Here is a 23,513-nt window from a genome sequence, read left to right as displayed (position 1 = left end):
CCTGCTAAAAAGAAAAAGAGCTGATGAGTGAAAAGGTTTACAAGATAAAAATCAAACCCAGAAGGTGAAAATGTCTCAAACTTTTCAGACAGTGCCAAGATGGATAATTGGCTTTAAGGACAGCTCTGACTTTAAGAAGAATTTTGTCCAGAGGTGGATGAACACAGAAGACTGAATGAGAACTTACATGGTTCTAGCCAAGTGAATGGGCTAGTCATCAAGTCATAATCTACAATAACTATTGTCTACCTGTGTTGTGTGGTATCTGCTAGCTAATTATTGCAATTGTTGGCACTGAGCACTATATTTAGATTTTTTCTACAGTTTTAGTGATAACCTCATTATTAGGCTATTATCTCCAAAATACAAGGTAGGAAAACCAGCTTTAGGAATGACGGTTTTCTGTGTGGAAGACAAGAAAAAATGCTTCTGGCATTTAAATTGAAGCCCATTAGCTGTTCTTGAATAGTGTCAAGATTTAAGAAAACACTTTCTTTTTTTCCTGTTTTAAAAATTATTTGTGTTTCCACAGTCAGAAAAACAAAGCAACTGAGAAGGCAACTGAGAACTAAATCTTGGAACACAGCAAGTTCACAATTTTCCATGGGGAAAGCGTTTGTGGCTGGAGTCAAAAATAACACAGAGGAAATATTAGACTGACAAGATGAACAAATAAAGATTAAAGACCAAAAACTCTTTGCCATCTATGGCTTTGTATCAGTGCTCATGGCTGAACCAAATCTCCTTTGGTAACGGCATGCTGCATCAGCGGTCAGAGGAAATCTTCTGAGATTTGAGTCGTGGACAGAACGTTGTCACCTGAAGAGTTTTAAATATTTTGGTGTCAGACACACACTGCCTTGGAAAACAGCAAGAGTGGCATTGGCTATCATGCCCTGCACTGCTGCTGCCTGCCACCAGCTCTCTAACCAAGGTTCCCTTTCCCAGGTCAGAGCCAGGGAGACATACACACCACAGCAAGTCAGTGACACAAACAAAGCCACCTAAACCAGCAAACTGCAGAGAGAGCAGAAGGGCTTCTACTGGGCTGCTCATGGACGATCCGGAAGAGAATTCCTGCTCATGCCCTTGATGACATTTATGTTCTGAAACCCTTAAAGCAACTCCCTTTCCTTTCTTGTAATTCAAAAACATCAAGCATGTTCGTTGTAAACTCTTGACATTAATGCAACATTAGATCTGCAATTAAGAGATTTACAAAATCAAAACTCTCCAAGCAGTATTCACTTTGCCTAGTTACACGCATCGAGTGGAACTTCTTGCTTGTTGTGTACGAAGACTCTTCAGTTTGCCCCAAAAAAGTTGACAGAGGGCAAATATAAGAACCTTTATTGTTGCATTTCCTTCACTTTTTGGTTTTGCAATCCATTACTCCAGAAGCTAGATGCCTGATCGCACAAAGTACTGGGGTAAGAAGGGAAGCAGTGGGACTGTCTGTGAGAAATACTCTGGGCTTCACTCTGAACAAAAAGATACTGAATTTATGAGCACACGTGAGATTATAAAATGTCCCTAAGTGCTAGTCAGTAAACCAGCAGTACAGTTCTCAAGATGTACTAAAAAATAACATTAACAATAAAGCTTTGTTTTTCTTGCAGAGGAAGTACTAAGCAGAGCAGATGATTTCACAGTTTGGAAATAATTTAGGGAAAAGTCTGGTCTCTGCGGATAAGAAATATAGTACTGAAAAAAAATCTGTTTATCTTACTTTCTTTGTAGAATTCACAAAGGCCCAGATTCTTTATGAGTGTTGTGGAACTGAAAATTTGAAGCTGATCCACTACTGCAGAAGGCAAATTTATTTCTAAATACTTTTCCATCAATTACTTTTTGGCTCAGCTAAATGGATTGAGAAGTGTTCAAAAGGAAACTGAGTTTATGAAACAGAGAGAGATGCATACTAATGCATTGGTTTCTGAAGGAACAGCGTTTAAAATTAATCCAATTATGCTCATGGTAACTATATGTTACCCAGATTGTTCCAACTCCTACAGCGGCTCAGCACACCACACATTTCTAACCATCTCGGCTCCAACTGTATTCCAAATTATTTTCCTCCTATGACTTCTTAATTAGATTACCGAAATTAGGCAAGTCCTAAGAGTAATACTACTTTTGGGTGACACTCAAGATGGCCCTGCAGCTGAGCTCCACCCTGGCCAGCCTGTAATACAATAGTAATTTTAAACAATTTCTCTTTCAATTTCATCTAGCTAAAATGGACAGAGGTTCCAGAAAATAAGAGAAATAATAAATATATCTATGCCGCTTGTGTCGTTACGTATACATACACACCTGTCCTCAGACTCCAAAAGAGTCCTTGATATTCTTTGCTCTAGACATGACACATTGCAGCCCATGTTAACCTCGAGCTTGCTTGCCATGCCAGAGTCACAACTTTCTGACCTGCCCCTTGCTGATGCAGAACCAGGCATGACTCAAGTCACGAGTACCCTAACCACAGTGCATTTACAAGGAGAACAACTCTGAAAGCCAAACTCAAACACAAATAACCTGGCCAGCTGTCCCTATTCACCTTAAAAAACATTCAAACCTCTAACTTCCCTTGCAAGATTTTCCAGACTTCTGCTTACCATTGCCATAAACCTAGAGATTGGCAGACCCAAAGCAGTTTTCTCTCCTCTGACCAACTGAAAGCAGAGGCAAAACCACAAAGGTTCTTCAATTCCAAACCCCTCTCTCCACATCTGGTACCATAAGATTTCTAAAACAAATGGCAGATCATTGTTCAGCCTCATTTCACTGGTGTACAAAGCCACTCAGCTGTCCAGGGAAACTTGAAACTTGCCACAGCCAAACTCCCTGGCATTCCTCCTGGCAGTAGGTAACGCTGCTTGACACCTGCGCATCGCCGATGATGTCTAAGAATGCACGCAGTATGAGAAGGCATTTTGCACAGGTTACAAAAAATCAGGACGAAGCTCATGCAAGTTACAATAAATCAGGAGGAATGATGAATTTACATAAGTTCAGTCAAAATAACTTCAGAATTAGCTTATTGACATTATTTGGAAAACAGACAAAGTACAAGAGGGATGCATTTCCTGCTTCTTGAAAGAGACAAAGTTGACCAGTTGGGCTCAGTCCAGCTCAATACAGAGTCACTGTTAGCACTGAAAAAGTCACCACCATTTGGGCAGGCACAGCAGGGCTTGAGAGTGGAACAGAAATGGGAGAGCCTGATGGCAAACTCCCATCAACTCATTCTGGTGCAATAAAAACAACCCAGCTCTGGCCCCGGTAATATCTTTTGTCTGGGATCTACATGGTTTTTACACAAACACATACTTTCTCCTATCATTTATAAACGAGCCTTGATATAGTAAATGCAGAAATTCACTGTTGCAGCTTCATTTTTCAAGGATACATAGAGGACACACACATACTTCAGTACATGTGTACATACGTGTACACATATTTTTGCTTACATACATGCACCCTCCCCATTGTCATCACTTTGCCTTCCATTATGGGTTAGAACCATTTTTATTCAATGCTGCTAAAGTTCTGGGCCACGGTGTATTTAATTAAAGCTCCATGGATAGTTCCCATGACCAAAAGATCCGTCAGAAAATCTCACCATAAACTCTGAGATCAATATCTCGCTGGCTCTCGCCCGCAGCATTCACTGCAACACAAGTGTATTTTCCCATGTCGCTGATCTGGGCACTAGTCAACGCCAAGATTCGGCCCCCAGACAGAACCTGCAATACAAGCACGACACATTCAGAACACACGCCTCCACGTAGAACACAAGCAGAGAGAACTATTAAGGTTTCATTTCAAGATTAAATACTCATTTTGCCACCGCTTCCCACCATCTCTCTGTTCCATACACTCTTCCCTTCACTCTGCCTACACTCTTCCCTGCACTCTGTTGTTCTCTTTTGGTCAAGACCTGCAAAAGCAGAAGTTTAACTTCACACAAGTCATAGGGAACTCCTGGTGCTCGCCGAGTCTTTGCAGAATCTGGACATTCCTCTCTCTTACCAGTTTCTAACATTCTGTCACACCTTTTGTCTGTAACCTGAGTTGTCCCCATAATATACAAATTTCCCTTCCTTCATATCATAAAATTAGCTTTCAAAAAGTTCCTTTTAACACAGAAACACCTCCTTACATCAGGGGTCTTTTTTTTTTAATGAATTACTATTTTCTGTAATGAGATATTACACGAACTTGAGTTCTACAGATCTCTTCAGCATAAGAATATGGCCCAATTTCCTTTTCTTGCCAGCAAGTGAAAAATTGGCTGATGCAAACTCTTTTATCAGTATGACATCAATTGAAAGGTAACCTTATTTCAAGGTATCCAGATCTTCTACTTCACACAGTAATTACTGGAGCTCCACTTGCACCAACAACCTAGAGCAAAAGGCCCTATTCTCCCATTCCAAAATCTCTAGTTGATTCTGTTCCATTAACCCGCACTGGTTTAAAAGTCTCTTACCACAACAAACCACAGCACAGATTTGAACCCAGTACCTGGAGTCCATTGCCAAAGCTGGATACAGGGCTACCATCTTTTAGCCATGTCAGAATAGGCGCAGGGATGCCTCTTGCTTCACACTCCAGTCGCACTGGATTATTAACCACCACTGTCACCATGTCACTGCTGCCAGAGATCGATGGTGGGACTGGAAAAAAGAAAACTAAGCTGAAACAGTTACGCAAGAGCACTAATCACAGGGAAATTGAATGGCCTGCTTACTTTCAGACACTATTTCTCTTTCTGCAGGGCACTACATTGTTGGAAAGATTTCTCACATTACTCTACTGAAGTGTTGTCATTTATTTGCTCTGCGCCAAATCCTGCTCTTGCCTTGCATAAGCAGTCAGAGAACTTGAATGAAACTACTGTGAGAAAGGTAAGTAGGACTGGGCCCACAGCCCAGAGGACAGCTGTGAAACCTAGGAGCCATAACATAAACCCAAGAAATATTCCCTCAAACTTTTAATAATATTCCACTTAGACCTTGTGAAAGGCATTGAGTGGAGGAGGTGAAAGAAAGAAGTTTATCATATAAACTGCATAAAGCAAATACATATGCAGAGTAATAAATTGGCTTTGCAGAGCATCTGTGAACATTTACCAGGTCAGACTGTAAAAAATCTGCCTTGATGATAAAAAACATCATAACAGAGTATCTCAAAACACTTTCTAGAGGTATAGGGTCAAGCAAATTTTGTAGAGATATGTTAAAAAAGAAAAAAAAAAAAGACAAGTATTAAAAATAGAGAGATTTCACTACAATAGCATCCACTGTTCTCAAATAACTGAAAAACTGATAGTGGTGAGAAAGAAGTGGAAAAATACAGTGAAATCCTGTGAAGATACTAAACTGGAATTCAACCTGCTTCCTTCAATAGACCTGTCTAGTTTCATTTAATGCTAAGCCAGCAGTATCAAGCATTGCTTTTAACACAAAAATGATCAGATAATTTCTACCATGGCTACTGCATCCGCAACACTTAACAACAGAAGTTGTTGAATGCAACCAGTAACCGACCAACGCAGGTGCTTGTTCACAGTGCCAACCACCACACAGAACTCTAGGGCAGGCTTTCAGTACATGCAACATTACTTTCTGTACCCAACACTTCAGAGTCTGTTCTACTTTAAGTAGTCACTCTTGCTTCTACTATTTAGAGGGGAAAAAGTCAAGTTTTCTCTTCTCAAACTCATAAACTCTAAGTAAACTGGACGATAAGCTTGATCATGGCAAACTCAAAAAGCACTCTGTTGTAAGCCTGGCATGACACAGCTGAATTAAGCTGAATTAAGTAGGTTCATGGATAGGTGTTTCAGCTTCCTTCGATGCAATTAGTTCAGGCTACAAAGGCATTTATTGTGTTCTGGAAGGGGAAACAATTTTATGTGTTTGAGTCAGAAAGTACTAGTTCCTTAGAAAGCTCTGGACATATGCACTGAAACTCCACCACCCATAAAAAGGCATGCATATACTTAGGGAGTTATTTTACTTTTCTCTGTTTAACCACAATAACGACCTTGGCTCTAAGTATTTCCTGGGAATTAATCACTGGGTGGGATTAATTGCCCTTGACCATGTCTTGAGCCATCAGTTTTTCCCATGATGGTCATTAATTCTATGGAAATGTACTGTCCAACTCATTATTTGTTAATTACCATTAATGGAATCACAGAATGATTTGTGTTGGAATGTACCTTAAAGATCATCTAGTTCTGCGTACATCTCAGCTGAGGACACTGTGCCAAATTTGCGCCACAGTTTTGCATGGAAGACTGCTACAGAAAACCAGCTACAGGCATATGCAAGTAGCAGAAATAAGAATTTGGATTACAGCCCCATCCAAAAGCCACTGAAATCAGTGGAAAAGCTCCAGTTTGGTTTTTGATCAGGTATCACATGCCTGCAAATACCCACACTTCCACTTCATCTTACTGGACACTACACATTTTTCTTCAAAACTTTTGGAATATGAAAGAGCACTTGATCTGTCTTTCTCTCCTGTGAGCTTTAAAGTCATCTACAGCAAATCCCATCAATTTCAAGGTCTTCCAAATTGCTGAGGTGATAACATAAATACCTCTTCCACAAATCACAGAATGGTTTGGGTTCTAAAACCCTATATCGCCCCACCCCCCCTGCCATGGGCAGGGACACCTCCCACTAGACCAGGTTGCTCAAAGCCTCATCCAGCCTGGCCTTGAACACTTCCAGGGATGGGGCACCCACAGCTTCTCTGGGCAACCTGTTCCAGTGCTTCACCACCCTCTCTGGGAAGAACTTCTTCCTGATATCCAACCTAAACCTCCCCACTTTCAATTTAAACCTGTTACCCCTTGTGCTACTACTACAGGCCCTTGTAAAAAGTCCCCCCCAGCTTCCTTGTTGACACCCCTTCATGTACTGGAAGGTGCTATAAGGTCTCCCCAGAGCCTTCTCTTCTCCAGGCTGAACAAGCCCAACTCTCTCACACTCTGTCTTCATAGGAGAGGTGTCTCTGCTCATTCTTCCTAGAATTGATTTCCCTTACTACATTTTCCCAATTCAAAACATGTACTCTGATGTCACTGAAAAACAGAAGAGTGAATTCTCTTCCTTCTGCCCCCTGCTGTATCTTCTCCAATATGATGGTGTGATGAGCAGTGGTAAGTCTAAGCAGGTTCTTAGGTGCTCACTGCAGGGGGGTTGGACATGATGACTTTTAAAGGTCCCTTCCAACCCAAGCCATTCTATGACTGTATGATTCAAACTTAAAAAGTGCATGTATGTGTTTTTCGTAAGTTTTATAATACTTACCATGAACCTGAAGACTGTAAAACAACTCAGCTGTGCCCGCTGTATTGACAGCCACACACTTGTAAATGCCAGTGTCAGAGATCTGAGCACCCTCAATCTGTAGGACCTGCCCTCTGTTCAGAAAAGTGGCACTTGCAGCGCTGCTAAGTGGACGATTGTCTTTGTACCATGCAATAGCTGCATATGGAAGGGAAAGATGGAGAAGTTGTCAAAAATACCCCCATTACAAACCCAGAGACCAGTCTTCAAACTTTCCATCTCAGTTCTCAGATACGTAACACCAACACTTACAAAGCAATATCAATATTAATCATAATTAATAACAATACAAAGTAACTAGAAAATGAGGAAATCGTTAACACTTTGCAAAATACTGACCATGCCTACCTACAGAATTCAATAGCAAACTTGACATTATCATCCATGCACACCCTGTTTTCACGAAAAAAATGCTGTGAAGTTAAAAAGTTATCACACAAAGCATACCTAGAGAGGATTTACACATCCCATACCAAGGCCAACGGCAGCTGCTGAGAAATATGCAATAATACCATATATATCATTTATTCACCTTTTACCTTAGTGTTAAGGTAACTCTACCTGCACTAAACTGATCCATTTGGGAAAGGTTACAGAATCAAAATGCAAACAACCAAATCAAAGTTCAACTGGCAGGCTGAACAAATGAAAATACACAGAAAACTGGTATTACTCCAAAAAAAAAAAAAAAGAAATTTCGAGGAACCTGATAATCAACAAAATCTGAGACCTTTTTTGCATCTCAGCCAAAGACTGCACCCTCCATCAGCAGAACGTGTACCTAAGGTTTTACTGGCATCACTTCACTGTTCAGTTTGATGAAACTGCTACTTAACTGAGTCATTTTCCGTAGCACCCACATCTCCTGTGAACGACCCATGTTCAAGATGTAATCTGGCCTGACTGATGAACAAGACTGCAGGCAAGCTTCCTTCTTAGGGTGATGTTGTGCTATCGCTTTTCTAAGCTAATGTCATACCTTGACACTGGCATGTAACATCGCATCATACACAGAAGAGGTCAAAAAATTATGTAAATTATATGAACTCCATTATTGTAATTGTTTGTCCTAAAATAACTGGCAATTTCATGAGAAAAAAAGACCACAAAATGGATATAAAAAACCTTATGATTTTGTAACACTTTACATATGCCACCACTAATCTCAAATTTTGTTTTATATGGGTCTAAATGATTCTAGAAAATACTACTACACTGAGGATTATTTCTTTAAAAGATAGAGAAGGTGAACTTGGGAGCTCACCTGAAATTTAGTAACACCTTCCTTCTGAAAATGGGACTACCACCAGCACAAATGCTGTAGAATAAATTGCTATTAGAATAAATTGCTAAAGTAGACATAAGCTGTTAGTTAGACACTATTCCTCAAGTTTTGCTGTACAATAATGAATACAGAAAATTATTCTCATATGAACATGGTATTTTTATATCCCACCAGAAGAAGGTGGGGACAAAAAACACACACTGGAAAAAGAAATAAATAATTTTTTAGAACATAAAAAGTTTAACTGTTAGAAAAAGACGTAATCCAAAAATCCTAGTGCTGAAAGAATTAAGAATCCCAGCAATGAAGTAACTAAACCCCATATTGCTTTAGATTTTCATTCAATTCAGAAACAACTCAAAAGATCCATCAGCCTAAACAGAAGGCAAACTCCTGCAGCTCTCACTTAAATATCCATGATTTCTGTGGGATACTTGCCTTAAAAGGAAAAAAACCCACAACATTATAATTCCACAAAATGTGAGGAAAATAAAACACGCACAGATATACACAGCACAGTTTCCAAAGCTTAGAATATAAGGATAACCCTCAAATTCATTAGTATAATTTATCATCAGGGTAGGTCGCAGAAAGCACTGTACACACATGGAAAAGCAACTCATTTTCACAGGCAAAGGGCCCAGAGCAAACAAAGAGCCTCCTCTTGATTCCGACAGACTAGATAAGGTCCTACACTTGGCCACATTTGTCAGGAACACTCAAGACACAAGGCATTGTTTTAAGTCTGCCCTACCCTATAAAATATTGACCTGACAGGGGAAAAGACTGGATATTTAAAGCTGATTTATCAGAAGTCTTCTCTATGGACTGGGCATCACTGTACGCACAAGGGAGTAGATAATCCTTGTGGTTTTCATTCATTTAAATAAGAATAGTGAGGCTTAGAGAATTCCTTAATACTTACTCCACATCAGTTGATATCTTGACATTTCCCATTATACATAGTGCTTAATAGTTTCTAGCTAGTTTAAAAACCACAGAATTAACATCACATTCACAATATCCATTATTTTCAAAAGATACGTAAAAGCAAAAACCTTTTATAAAACCTTTTACCTGCTTCATGTTTTCAAAGGTGCATGTGCATACCTGGCAGAGGGTTCCCAGATGCTCTGCATTCAAGATGTATTGGATTATTCACCACCACTGTTTCATTTAACATTTCCCCTGCATCTTCCAGACCGGGTGGTTCTGAGAAAAGACCAAGGCATCAGGTTTTCATTAATGCAGCCACCCAGCTAGCAGAACATCTAATCACAAAGTAATCTGCCCTCTGAGAAACTTTGGGCAATGAACTGCACAAGCTTCAACTAATGGCTGGATGACCGATGGATTTCTCAAGAAGATTCGTCTTTGAAAGAGGAATACTCCCGAACTGTACAACCTCAGTGGCGTTAAGAGGAATAAAACATAATTTTTATCACTTTTTACTTTGTCATGACAAATGGACCTTTAAATGGGCTTGCAGGAAATGGGTACACAATACAGAACAGTAATTCTTCTAACATGGCAAGCTCATCTCACTTGAACTGGTAGTATTAAACCAAATGTTGTACACGGCTTTAACAAAGCAAGACCTTGCTAGACTATAAATCTGCAACATGACAGAAACACCAGATAATGACACTTCGAACGTGAAGACTGAGAGCAAAAGAGATAGTTATGAGCATAGAGTTGACACTAAAATTAACTACGATGCAATTACCACAGTATGAGCATGGTTTCTCTTTCTAAGCCTCATCCATGGAGCTACTGCAATCCCTCTTCATTTCAGTTTGGAGTTTTCCATTTACTGCCTCAGTCTGACAATGAAAGTCAACATAATCATACTCATCATGAGCATTTTGCCACAGTCCATTCCCATACCTCTTGTGACCCAATCCTCAAAGGATACATCAAGAACACACAATACTTCATGACCACTTCTGAGGCAAATATACATAAATCATGGTGAGAGCATTTATTAAATTCACATGCAAACAACAGCTTCTCAAGTTTCCCTGATTCCTTTTATATTGTTTTTAGCTGCAAAATAAAATTCCTTTTAAATAGTCTGAAAAAATCCCCTCATAAGAGAATGTTTCTTTATCAGAAAAGTCATTCCTGTAAAACTTCCCCATTCCAAGGTCACAGGGAATACCATTATCCCCAGCAGACTTCGATCAAATTAATAACACCAGTGGTGATCCAGTATATCTGGATTCAGAAGCGAAGAGTACCCTTCTGAGCGGTGGGTTAGAGGGATTGCTTTTGGCTTCTTGGGATACCTCTGAATAAAAGAGCTAATTGGAAAGACACTTCATTCCTGTGGACCTCAGTACCACACAAGAAAGGCTAAATCCCAGGAAAGACAGCTTGTGCCCTGACTGCTTACTAATAGAATGGGACAAAGAATGAAAACTGAAAGGTGGATATGCAGAGACAACAAAAATGCCAGAGAGCTTAAAAGAGAAAGGAACACAGATGTAAAAAAGCTGCCTTAAAACAGCCATGTTTAGCTTCTAATTAGAGGCAGAAACATCATTACCATGCACATGAAGCCGAACGTGCTGTTGGGCTTCTCCTGCAGCATTTGTTGCCACACAAGTGTATCGGCCAGCATCTTCGAGCAGGGCCTTGACAACTTGCAGAATACGGCCTGAAGACTCCAGCTGTACCAAAACAGAGAGCAGGGAACCACTTTACACAACGATCCCAGGCAGAGTCACTAAGCATGACGGCAAAGCAGACATTTACGCTGAATGCAGCCAGTCTCATCTTTCCTTTAACCTAACGTTCATGCAAGAGGTGTCGTGGTAGCTCAGAGACTTCAGTGTTCCTGGGACATGAGAATTATTAGCTGTACAGCTGTGAGGAACCCTAGACGGCAGAGGGGCAGGCAAGCAAGGTGAAAAGAAGGCTGCAGGTAGAGAGCGCTGCCGCTGGCAAGATGTCAAAAACTGCTCCAGCCTAAAGGAAATCGAAACCATTACAAGCGCTTGACCCCCGGAGCATGCAAGCACTGGGAAGCGCTGTTCATTAAACTCAGAATCTCACAGTGAGAAGGGAATGTACAGGTAGGTGCTGCAATGGCAGTGCTTCCTGAAAAACTCATCTAATCCCATCTCACACTGACAAGTGGATAGAGCGACCTCCTAGGTGGCAGACAACCATACCTTGAAGGTTACAGTACCACTGAAAGGAGTTGGATGCTAAATTTACAGTCATGGACTCTTCTGATACAGATGTGTCTAAAGGGATTCTGTCTACTGAACACCGCTATTCAATCTGAGATATCACCCTATTCACATAAAAAGCCCATCACTCTCCAGGATGGATCTTTAGCATCTTTATATCACAGCATGAGGGAAGCAAAAGGAAAAGCAGCACTAACGTATAAATTATTGTAACTATCTCTCATGGTTTGGATGTCATACAAGAGTAGTGCTTACTCTTATATTTCCTCTGGCTGTGTTTACTGGCTGGCCATCTTTTAACCAAGTTATGGAAGGGCTGGGAATGCCACTGGCTATGCACTGCAGTGTCACAGGCTTGTATATCACAACAGCTCTCTCAGAACTCCCAGCAGATTTGATGATTGGAGGAACTGCGAGAAGCATCAGAAATAAAAATGAAGTATCATTTGAACATATACATTTAAATATATAGAAGCAATATCCCATGGGTAAGAGCAGCTCTATTTCACCTACTATCATGTCCAGTTTTTCAACCCACTAATACAAATAAACATGTACAGAAAATTAGAGCACCTTCTTGTCAGCAGTTTAAATGAAAAGCAGTCTACGGTATCCATCCTCTCCACTCCCCCACCCCCACATCCCCCCAAGGTAACCTACCATGCACAGTAACATCAAATTCCTTTTCATGTTCTCCTGCCTTATTTGCAGCCACGCATTTATAGCGCCCAGTGTCTGACACTTGAGCTCGAGACACGAGAAGTTTTTGTCCATTTAATAAGATCTTATGGTCAGCTCCCTCTTCAACTGGCTGGCCATCTTTCAACCACCTACCAAAAATAAAGTACAATGTCAGATCTCTATGAAAACAAGATCCATAACATTCCTAAAATATGCACAATTTTATTACACAGAATGCCCCAGCAACTCCATTAGCTTTTCTAGGAAGGTTTGGAGATGTCAGGTAGTATTCTGGCTTTTCTGAGTGCCACGGACTGAAATGGTGAATCCGAAGGGAGTATAGGGGAACAGGCACTAGAAAGGCGACCGCTGGGATGCAGCAGCAAAAGTGATACCACCAACAGAGGCAGACAGAATTCTCCAAAGCAAAAGCAACCAGTGATGGCAGATGAAAAGTGCACAGTTGTGTTAGCAAGGGCGCGAGAGTTGTCACCTGTTGTTATCTGTTCTGATTTCCAGGACATGCATATTGGCATCACATACCAAACCACTTCCAAACAAAATCCTGATCCTGCCATGCATGTGCTGGACTCTGCCTTCAGTGGAGCCAGGAGACTGTCCTCCACACATTAACTACCACTACAACAAGGGCAGTTCATAAAGACTACCGCCAAGCTCACCTAATTAACCATCAGATTGGGGTGTTTTTTACCGTTATACAAATCCCCTTACGTGATAATTGGTGAGGGTGTCCCTGTTGCTGAGCAATCCATCTCGAAAGGGCTATGAAGAATCACAATATAGTCCAAGAGCTCACCTCCACCTTCCACAAATGGCGGGACTGTAGGAGAAAGGAATCCATCAACAGACACACTGAAGCATTAGAAACGTCCTACAAGTCCATCTCAAATAGTAATGTTAAAAAAGATAACCTTGACAGCTATCTCACTTTGGGACACGTACAGATTTGCAGTTCATCACTGTCGTTTCCAAAAAACAAACACCTACCCAATAACATTTTGTGGCTTTAAATGACTGTTCTCACTCTTTTTTTATTGTTTCTTGTTTGTTTTTTTCCAGATTCTGTCTGAACAACCTTGTGAATGGGGTGATGTGGGGGATTTCTAGCACCTTCTGTCAGCAGGAGGAGAAAATAAAGGTGCAGAGGACCCTCTGCCAGGTCTTCTACACCTCATCTCATCCTCTTGCAGAAGTGGGTGGGCTGAGAAGCACATGCAGCCATACATCTCCTAGCTCCTTCACTGACTAGCAAGACCAGTGAGAGACGCCCGGAGCAGCAGAACCAATGCTCTACCTCTGCATGCAATCGTAGGCAATGTTCTTCAAGAGGGCAGTTCAGAGTCTAAAAATCAAGCCTTTGAAGTTCTTAAATACACTCTGCCATGTCAGGAGAACGCGATTAGCATTTGTACAAGTCATTTATCTACAGACATTCAGAACAGACCGCTGGAATGCAGACCATGGCAAAGTTCTTGATGGAAAAAGACAAGAAAAAAATCTTTTTCAAGAAAAGGCTCCAAATTTGCATGACAACTCAGATTCAGAGAAAGATGTTCTCTCCCCAGAGGCAACTACTCAATAATATTTTTAATTGATAACTTACATATCTGTTTTTCTTCCATGAAGACAAGTTAGATGAATTTTAAGGGTTACTGAGAACAATATTTACCTACCACATGCACAAAAACTCTTCAAGAACTAACCTGAAATTAAGAGTCTTCAAGCTGTCCTGTCACTCTGGACAGAAAAAAGTGTGCAGTGCCCAGGTTTAACAAGATATGTAGCTTGACTAACTGATACTTCGTGTAACAAACCCAAAAAACCTAAGGCCATGCTTTATTAGGTTTATGGAAATCTGATAATCAGTAGTTTGGTAGTTCACACACCTAAGATTTCAACTTCATATTTGATTTCTTGTTCTCCAGCTATGCTTGTGGCCACACACAAGTACTGGCCCCGGTCAGCCTCAACAGCGTTGAGAATCTCTAGCTTCTTCCCACCAGATACAACACGGAGGTTGCCGCCTGCTTTCACCGGCACACCATCTTTTAACCAGGTAAGGAGAGGCGGAGGGTTGCCAGCAGCTTTACACTCTAACGTCAGTGAATTGCCAGCAACCACCTGCCTGTTCTGGGCCGTGTCAGCATCACCTTCAATCACTGGAGGAACTGTAGAAAGGAAAAAATACATTACAAGTGATTAATTCTGTAGCTAGAAAATGTATCAAGAGCAAATGGATTAGTTCCTCCCCACTCATTTTGGCTCTATATGCCATTATGTCATGCACAATTTCATGTGAGAATTTGCTGCCAGGGCAAGCCAAGACAAAGTGGAAACAGAGAAGTCAAATGATGTAGTTGAGTATTGATCAGTTATATAAAAGAGAGGATCTGTAGGGCTTTGAGATGGAAGAACTAAATCTGAAAGTCTTAAAGCAGTATGCTGAAGAGCCCACCCAGAGTGGCTATTTCAGCTAACTGTTGTTCAGCCTGCACATGAGCAAGAGAAAGAATACATGGAGAAGAAATATCTTTGATACTTTGCTAAAGCATAGTATTTTGCTTCACTAAGCAAGTCAAGAGCTTTTTGAAAGTCACATACAGCACAGGATGTCAAGTTCCCTTTACAAGGCCCCAGTAATACAGGCCAGTCTCTAAACACGACCATTGACTGCTGTTCACCCTTGACAGGCCTGCCAAGGCTGCTTACCTTAAGAAGGCAAAAGAGCTCCCAAAATGCACTTCCTGTAACATGGCACATAACCAAGTTCAATAAACTCTCGCTTACCGTAGACAGCCACGTCATATATTTTCTCAGCAGCTCCAGCAGCGTTGGTCACGCGGCAAGTGTACTTTGCAGAATCTGATACTTGGGCCTGAGGTATCTGCAGGAATTGCCCTCTGTCTACATACAGGGCCTGGGGGCCGGAAATAACTGGTCGTCCATCTTTGTACCACGTAATCACAGGAACAGGGATTCCCTTGGTTTCGCATTCCAAATTTATAAGATTGTTAAGAAGCGCCGATACCTCTGTGGTAATATTTCCTCCTTTAATACTGGGAGGCACTATTTCAAAAGACAAAACAATAGTATTAAAGCCTCAGTATACGAGTCCATGTAGGTTTAAACAGATTAAAAAATTAGAATGCTGTAAGAATAAAAGGTTTTAGTTTAATCAAACGTCCAACCCTCCCTGTTGTTTTTTCTCTTTTTTTTTGTTTGTTTTGTTGGGGTTTTTTGTTGGGTGTTTGTGGTTTGTTTTTTTTTTTTTTCCCAGCAGCGTTATACATTGCCTGTACAGTTCTCTGGGAGCATGCCGAGGGTTGAAAGCATGAGGAGAACACAACTCAAATATCAAAGGGTCACCGTACACTTCAGAAACAAGTGCCACAGCAAGGAGCACTGCAAAGCATTGCTGCCCCACTACAGGTACCTGGAAACATTTTACCTTCCTGGCTCCAACACATGCCAAGTTAGAAAAGCTGGGCCTCCATGCCTCCTGCGATGCATTTGGTCATGGCTGAGCTTCTTCCCTGTCTCTGAGGGGTAAAGAACGAGCAAACCCTGTATACCTCAGGATGTGCATCCTCCCAGCAAGGAGCAACCACCTGCTATGTAAAATCCCAAACACATCCAAGAGCCTCTACGACTGGAGTGGGAACTGTGCAGTATTCAAAACTTCTGAAGATGAAGTCACTTACTTTGAGACTAAATACGAGCTTAACAGTCTAGCTTTATGCTCCTATTTTTGAAACTTTTCGCCCATACTCATTTCCCTTGCTCGCTAAGCAGCAGTACGCAGATTTTTCTAGCAAACAAGCTCTCGTGTAAATCAGCCAATATAAAGAGTTCATAAATCTCTGAAGAAGTAATAAAAACAGAGTACAATTGGCAACAACTAAATTTATGATTGCTGAAAGTACCAGACACGTCTGGCAGACACACTAACTCTTCTGCTGCCAAACGTGCTCAGCATATCCTAGACTTCCACTGACTTCCATAGGGTTCGCTTAAAATGCCACAATAGAAATGCAAAGCAAAGCGTCAGTGAATGGATCTACACCTATGAGTTGGGTCTTGCACATTATCAAACCATGATGAAATATTTTCCTAATTTAATGATTTGTGTGCAAAAATACACAAACCTATAAAATATGCTGAAACACACCCAGTTCAAAGGTGAATGCATTTCTCTATCAGCAAATATTTTCAACTACAGAGATGGGGAACAGCTTTAACATGGTATTTTGGGAAAATATCAAAGCCAATAGCAGAGCTAACCAGCTAAACCAAGTAAGAACCAGCAAGAATTAGCATCTAGGTTCCTCACTCCATGGGCTTCCGTTTGTCCAGCCAGGATTAATAAGAAATTTAAAAGTGAAGAGATATTCCATTTTACTAGTACAAATTCACCTTTCTCCTCTGAAAAACCTGAAGTAAGGTCTACTCATCTGTGAAGATTTTATGTGTGGGGGATTTTTTGCTCCTCTAATCTCACAAGAGCCACAATCACCTGCAAGTCCTCACAGCATTTTCTTTGTTCCTGATGACTGGCATACAGGTGTATTTCTGTGCATGTGTTGCTCCATGCTTCAGAAATGTCCCAGGCAAGGGAAATAATGTCTTGGAAGTTCAGTTACCAGAAAAAAAGACACCCAATCTTCAGAAGCAAATCATAGCAAATGAGGACTCATCAGCTTAAGGGCTCACAGATGCAAATTCCTACACTCCACATCCCAGGCACAAGAAGTGTTCTCACCTACAGATTTCTGTACTTGTTTACCCTAATTTCTGCTAGCACTGGGATCCCAGTTTTCAGATCTGAATGGGCTTTCACATGTTCTTTGTCTTCCAAATTAAAAAAAACTCTTTCTCTTGTTGCCTTTGAAGTCTTGCTTCAAAACCCACTTTTTCCTTCTTCCATGAATCTTCCCCTCTTCTCCCAATAATCTCCCATTTTGCATTCAACCTATCTAGACCAATCGCAGGAAATGTCTGTTCTCCATGTTTCTGCTAAGACTCCATGGCTTGTAAAACCACCAAAAGTATTCTCAGCATGCTATAAACTCCACACTAATAATAAATGATAATGTTAATGTGGTTATCTCACGCCAGCTTTCTTTCCTTGCTATAAATGACCTCGTTGTACACCAAATTTCAGTAAGATGGCATACCACACTACCTGAAGATCTTCTGGAACATTTTTCTCCAAAGATTATTTGGGTCTAATTCTTACTGGTTTTACACTTTACTTTAAACTTTTCCAAGAACTTTTTATTTTTGAATGAATTTACTCCTAGCACCAAGTTAAGGAAAATAAGACCAGGAGTATATTCAAATAAAGATCTAATAAATTTTCTCCTCCCTAAGACAGATCAAAATAATGAAGTCAATATGATAATAAAATAATTCAGTTGAAACTAATTAATAGCAAAATTTGAGAAGGCCCTTCATGATTTTGGACTTTCACCAATTAGAAACTAATAAAAAGCACAGAAAAGGCACTTAAAAGCGAAGCTTGCAAAGACTTGACACTCATAAATGCTCAGAAAGATCACTCTGTTGACAGACAAACATTAAGTGATGTTTATACAGAAATCTAGCAAGATCAGAGCCTTCATTTAGATTTGTGTGAGCATCTTCATTCAAAACAAATCTTATGAATAAAATTAAAGGACATTCTAGGACCAGGCATTCTATAACCTTACCATGGATGACCAGCTTGACCTCCTTAACTTGTTTGCCAGCAGCGTTGGTGGCACTGCACTGGTAACGACCTTTGTCAATCCTTCGAGCACTCTTTATGTGTAGAACTTGATCTTTGTCCAGAAGCTCAACATTAGGATCACCCAAAAACAAGGGCCTGGAATAGAGATTATTTTGCATCACAGCAATCTGACCCAACCTCAACATTACTTTAAACTGACACTAATAAGAAGGGCTCCTTTTAATGGTATAATTACTGCCATTAAGAGTACTGTTTAGCAGTAGACCATCAGCATTAATCTGAAGAACCACAATAAAATGAAAAACTGTTGTAATTAACTTTATTCTCAGTTTTTAGAATAAACCAAAACACAGATTACTTTTTCAGGCTGTCCAGGATGCCACCATCAGAGCCAGAGTCCTACTAAGCTCAATTTCTTTTTTAATTACTTAGGTCATGACAGTCCTTTGCTGATAACAAAATTTAGACTGCGTTTACTAGATGAAAGTTTCAACTTATCAACAGCAAAGAATAAGAAATTGCCACTCCAGAATATCCGTGAGTACTAGCCAATGCCTATACTGAACTACATTGTTAAACACCAACATTATTTAAAAACACAGCCCATTTTGGGTTTCAGCTAATATTTAAGCCACCAAGAATTCTTGTCTTGGTATGCTTTCCTGGAAGATGAGATGAAGAATTGAAATATGCAGGCTACAAATGTTTTACAACTTTTAATGTATATACCTGCAGAACAGCACGAGGAACTAGTTAGAATAATGTTTGATATGGGTTCTGTCTAGCAATGAAAAAAACCATATCAGCAAAACAACTGTATTTTAACTAATTATATGCTGAAAATAATCTAAATACAATAAACTCATATAAATGGTTACATTTGTCGTGGTTCCAGCATAGTCTGGCTTCACTGTAAATCTGCCCTGCAAGTGCCAGTGTTAGTGATGGGGCAGCTTACAAAGAAAAGCAGGATGCTAACATGTGATTAAAGAACTTCCCACCACCACAAATTTTATCGACTGACAGTAACTTAACACTAAGCAGTTAAAAGCTGCGCTTGCTGGTACAGCACTTGCCCCTTCTTCCTCTACCTTCTAAGGGAGGAATAACTTAGACATAAACCACAAAAGCCATAATATACTTACTTGCCATCTTTGAACCAGTGAATGTCAGGAAAAGGGAAGCCTTTAGCTCTACATTCCAGACTGATTTCCTGGTTGAGGATGACGGCAATTTCACCAGGGGTATCAGCACCTGTTATACTTGGTGGAACTTTAAAAAGACAAACATTACAGGAAGAACTGGTATTTAGTCAGGGAAGGTATGCTATGAAACTGGAAGAAATGCATAGTGGACCATACTATTCCCTTGAAACCACTTTAGTTTTCACTGCAAAGTGAATTCTGTCTGATCACAACATCATTTTTACCACGACAAGCAATTCCACACTTGTGCGGGTGCACATAAGACGACTGCTGTGCATATGTTAGACTGCTGTACACCCAAAACACAAAAAAAAGTATCAAAGACCAAAATGCAGAATTAAAAGCAGCCTTTGGTCTGTGTTCCTATAAGAATGGCAAATTTTAAGTATTCAAAAGCCATCGTGATGAGTGATTCGGCAGACAATATTTCATGGGCAGTGAGAGAAACTATCTATAATAAGTTGATATTTATTGGTTTCTTAAATATCTACTGTTTTTCAGATCACAGTCTTAAAAACCCCCCAAAAAACCCAGCACCAAAACCAAAACCATAGAACTGACCTAGTATATCTAGGTTAAACAGCTTCTCAGAACTTCCTGCTACATTTATGGCTTTGCATGAATATTGTCCAGCATCATCAGTAGCAGCTTTAAGGAGCTTCAATATCTTCCCATTGTGCAAAATCTGGATAGTACTGCTTTCCACAACCTTAAAAGAACCCAAGACATTAGCCTTATGGGATCCAAGTCAGATCAGCCAAATATCACAGCTGGATTTTTATAAGAAAATGATAGTTTTAGTCTAAGGATAATCTGTTTCCCCTTTCAGTTACAGCACTAATCTCCTCAACTTCTGCAATCTATTCAACATGACTTGTAGCTCAGCTTACACTTGAGATTGGGAAAACGGAAGAAATTCTTTGTCCACAAGTAATGGTCAGTCACAAAGGTGCACAAAGGGGTCTCTCATCTTAAAACTATCACTTATCAGCTACAAGTAGAAGCATAGGACTCAAGGATAATCCTGAGTAATTCAAACCACCTCCAAGTGTTCTTATTTCTCCATCTACAGAATGGAGAAAACACTGCTACTGGTCCTTTCTGCAAGGACTCTGGCCTCTACAATACTGGGAGATTGCTAAACCTCATTCCTAGGGGAATATCAACATTTTGACTTATGGCACAGCTGAATTAGTGGATTAGGCATATTTATCTGCTCTCTGTGTGGGTGTTCTTAGTGCTGATTAAATATACATAAGGACATGTACATCTATTTACTTTAAATAAGTTCTCATTCCAAGCACTCCGAAGTCAGCACAAATCTGACCGATGATGGTTACGTTACTTCAGTTAGGCTAATTGTACATACCTGGATGTCTTCTTTATACCAGGAGATGACTGGGAAAGGGTTACCAGATACTTCACAGAAGAGACTTACAGGGTGATGAACAACTACAGACATATTCGTCACCTTTTCTTGATCCCTAATTTCAGGAGGAACTACAAGAAAGTAACGTATAAAGCTTTCTATCCCAGTGATTTCTCACTTCCTCCATCCCCCCAGTCAAGGACCTCTGTAATCTCAATTCCTCACACCTTTTCCCTTCCCTCTCCAATGTTTCCATTTGCCTTCTGGCTCTGGACTTATCTCCCTGTGTCCTTTCTTCTATTTCCCAAATAACAGTCCTCTCTTGCCAAATAACAGACTCCCAGGAAAATACAAACACAATCACCATCAACATTTTAAGAGAATAATCTTAAAATTTAATATTTAATATTAAAATTGATCTTAATCTTAAAATCCCCCATTATTTGCTTAGCATATAAAGGAAGTAGATCCTGTTATTTCCTTTAAAGTTATCAAGTATAGTTAGAACTCTCTAGAAATGAGATCCACATGACTCTTTCAGCAAAACAAAGACAGTTTGTGTATAAAGTCATGGTGAACAGAAACAATAGAAAAAAATGAAGAGTACAAGAAACGTAGAAACGCAAGTACTCAGGTTAGTTCTTCTAATTCAACTGCACATGGGCAGATTTGTGGCATGCAGTTTGCAATAATAAAAGTGATGATGTTCTTCAAAATTAGTGCCTCAGGGGTCTTATTATTACTTACCATGAACTTTCAGGTTGTATTTTCTCTCTTGGCTTCCAGCTTCATTGGTTGCCACACAGATATACTCTCCATTATCAGAAGGTGTAACAGAAGCTATGATGAGCAGCGTCCCATCCTCCAGAATCGAAATCCCTGGTTCGCTGCCCGTCAGCTCTCTCCCATTTCGCAGCCATTTAATGACAGGCTTTGGAACGCCTAACAAGAGAAAGGTGCAAGAAACTGCTCACTCAGCTCAGAAAAAGAAAGATTCAAACAATTCCCCCTGCTTACTGGAAGTCTTACTGACAAGGACAAACCACAGGGAAGCCATGAACTTCCAAACTTGGAGGAAGCCCTGACTGTCACAGTATGATTTTAACATTAAAAATCTTAGTTGTGAACATTATAATACCATTGTTGGCTAGCAACAGCTTTTCATAGAACTTCTGCACACAGTGGTTATTTAAATCACTATTAGTTTGAATTTTTCCACATAAAGTACAACGTGCACATTATTTTCCATATATATTTTTAACATGACAAGCAGTACATAGAAACTCAGTAATTTTTAACAGTCAACAGAAGAATATACTTTTGTCACTAAAAATGGGAACAATGAAACACACCTTTTGCGGGACATGGGAATGCAATGCGTTGATTTGCCACTCTTTCTTGAAAGGGACTATTGTACGGAGGGTCCAGATCCTCAATAGTGGGAGACTCTGAAAGAAAGTGAGACCCCTGAAAAATTCTTGCTCTCTGCTATCAAATGTGAAAATACTGCCTGGCAATACATAACACTTCTAAGGCTCTCATTCACGCACGCTCAGATTCCAATAACCCTCTTTATACTGATGAAGTATACTATACAAGCAGTCTTGATTTCAACGGGAATATTTAGGAAGTAGGCAGTACAGAGGCTTTCAAATTTGACTGTTCTCTCTAAAACCCACTGCATTTGTTTGGAAGGCAGAGGTAGTGTTTCTGCAAAATCTGAAAAACAGTATTTAAACTTTTTATTCTCATGCCACATATTAGTACTACTTCCATCCTGTGGTCTTGCATCTCATTTTAAACTTGTGTGCGGACTGAGACTACAAAAAGAATATCATTTATAATTAAGTAAAGTTACTGGCGGTTCTTTGCTGCTTGTAACAAGCACCCTCAGCACCTCTAATCCAAAAGGGTTGGAATGTTGCCTTTAGACTATTACAAAGAAGAAATAATTCCTGCTTAGCTTAAGTCACTCATGGCAGACTGATGTACGTCAGCCCATCAAGCGATGAGTTATACAACATATTTAAATTGGCATGTTGACCACTCTTGTACTGTCACCATTTCAGCAGCATACTGAGTGAGTGAAGACCTCAATTTCAGTCCATTAAAAGTTCCAATTCATTTAAAACTGTAGCACCAGGCTCTGAGGTTCAGAGAGAGTCTCCAAAAACATGAGACATCCGAACACATGGAGATAATATTTGAAAAAGAGGCTTCCCATACTGGAATCCGACTTAAATTACCTACTACAAAAACAATTCATAAGTAGCTTGAAGAATTCTTTAATTAAAAAAAAAAGTAGTAATACATTTTGAGTCTCTTTTATTTCTGCAAACTCTCCAAAGACTATTTGCCTATTCTAATTTTCCTTAATTAATATCAGAACGTAACATCTAAACCAGATCTGGATTTTGTGTCCTGTAGCAGTCAACACAGAGCCTTTCAAAGCATAAACCAGCCAGCACTGGCATGAGAGAATACCTAGCCAGGGCAGGATGCAAGGCGACAGCCGTAATACAAATACCTTGAACTTGCACCGTTATCTCTGACGCGTCACTGCCCGCTACATTACTAGCGACACACTTGTAGATTCCGGCATCAGGAAGCTGCACGTTGCTGATGCTCAGAGCTCCATCCGGGCTGTAGATGAACTGCCC

At 40.2% G+C, this 23,513-nt stretch overlaps 1 protein-coding gene across 1 annotated transcript in view; it reads right to left on the bottom strand.

The window, feature by feature from the left end:
* LOC104515595 (hemicentin-1-like) overlaps positions 1-23,513 on the bottom strand; it is a gene marked incomplete at both ends in the record, with an annotated part of 103,999 nt that overhangs the window by 16,885 nt on the left and 63,601 nt on the right. The window contains 17 exon segments of the mRNA XM_010159995.1: positions 3,623-3,746; positions 4,528-4,679; positions 7,329-7,505; positions 9,763-9,864; positions 11,201-11,324; positions 12,105-12,259; positions 12,510-12,679; positions 13,263-13,371; positions 14,438-14,719; positions 15,339-15,617; positions 18,260-18,414; positions 19,425-19,551; positions 20,046-20,193; positions 20,854-20,984; positions 21,601-21,795; positions 22,206-22,301; positions 23,381-23,513. The exon segment at positions 23,381-23,513 is cut by the window's right edge and continues 19 nt beyond it. Of these exon segments, the coding sequence (XP_010158297.1) occupies positions 3,623-3,746; positions 4,528-4,679; positions 7,329-7,505; positions 9,763-9,864; positions 11,201-11,324; positions 12,105-12,259; positions 12,510-12,679; positions 13,263-13,371; positions 14,438-14,719; positions 15,339-15,617; positions 18,260-18,414; positions 19,425-19,551; positions 20,046-20,193; positions 20,854-20,984; positions 21,601-21,795; positions 22,206-22,301; positions 23,381-23,513 (2,659 nt within the window).

Source organism: Eurypyga helias, unplaced genomic scaffold, assembly GCF_000690775.1.
Source record: "Eurypyga helias isolate BGI_N326 unplaced genomic scaffold, ASM69077v1 scaffold180, whole genome shotgun sequence".
Classification (NCBI taxonomy): Eukaryota; Metazoa; Chordata; class Aves; order Eurypygiformes; family Eurypygidae; genus Eurypyga; species Eurypyga helias.
This window is presented reverse-complemented; position numbering and strand designations above follow the sequence as displayed.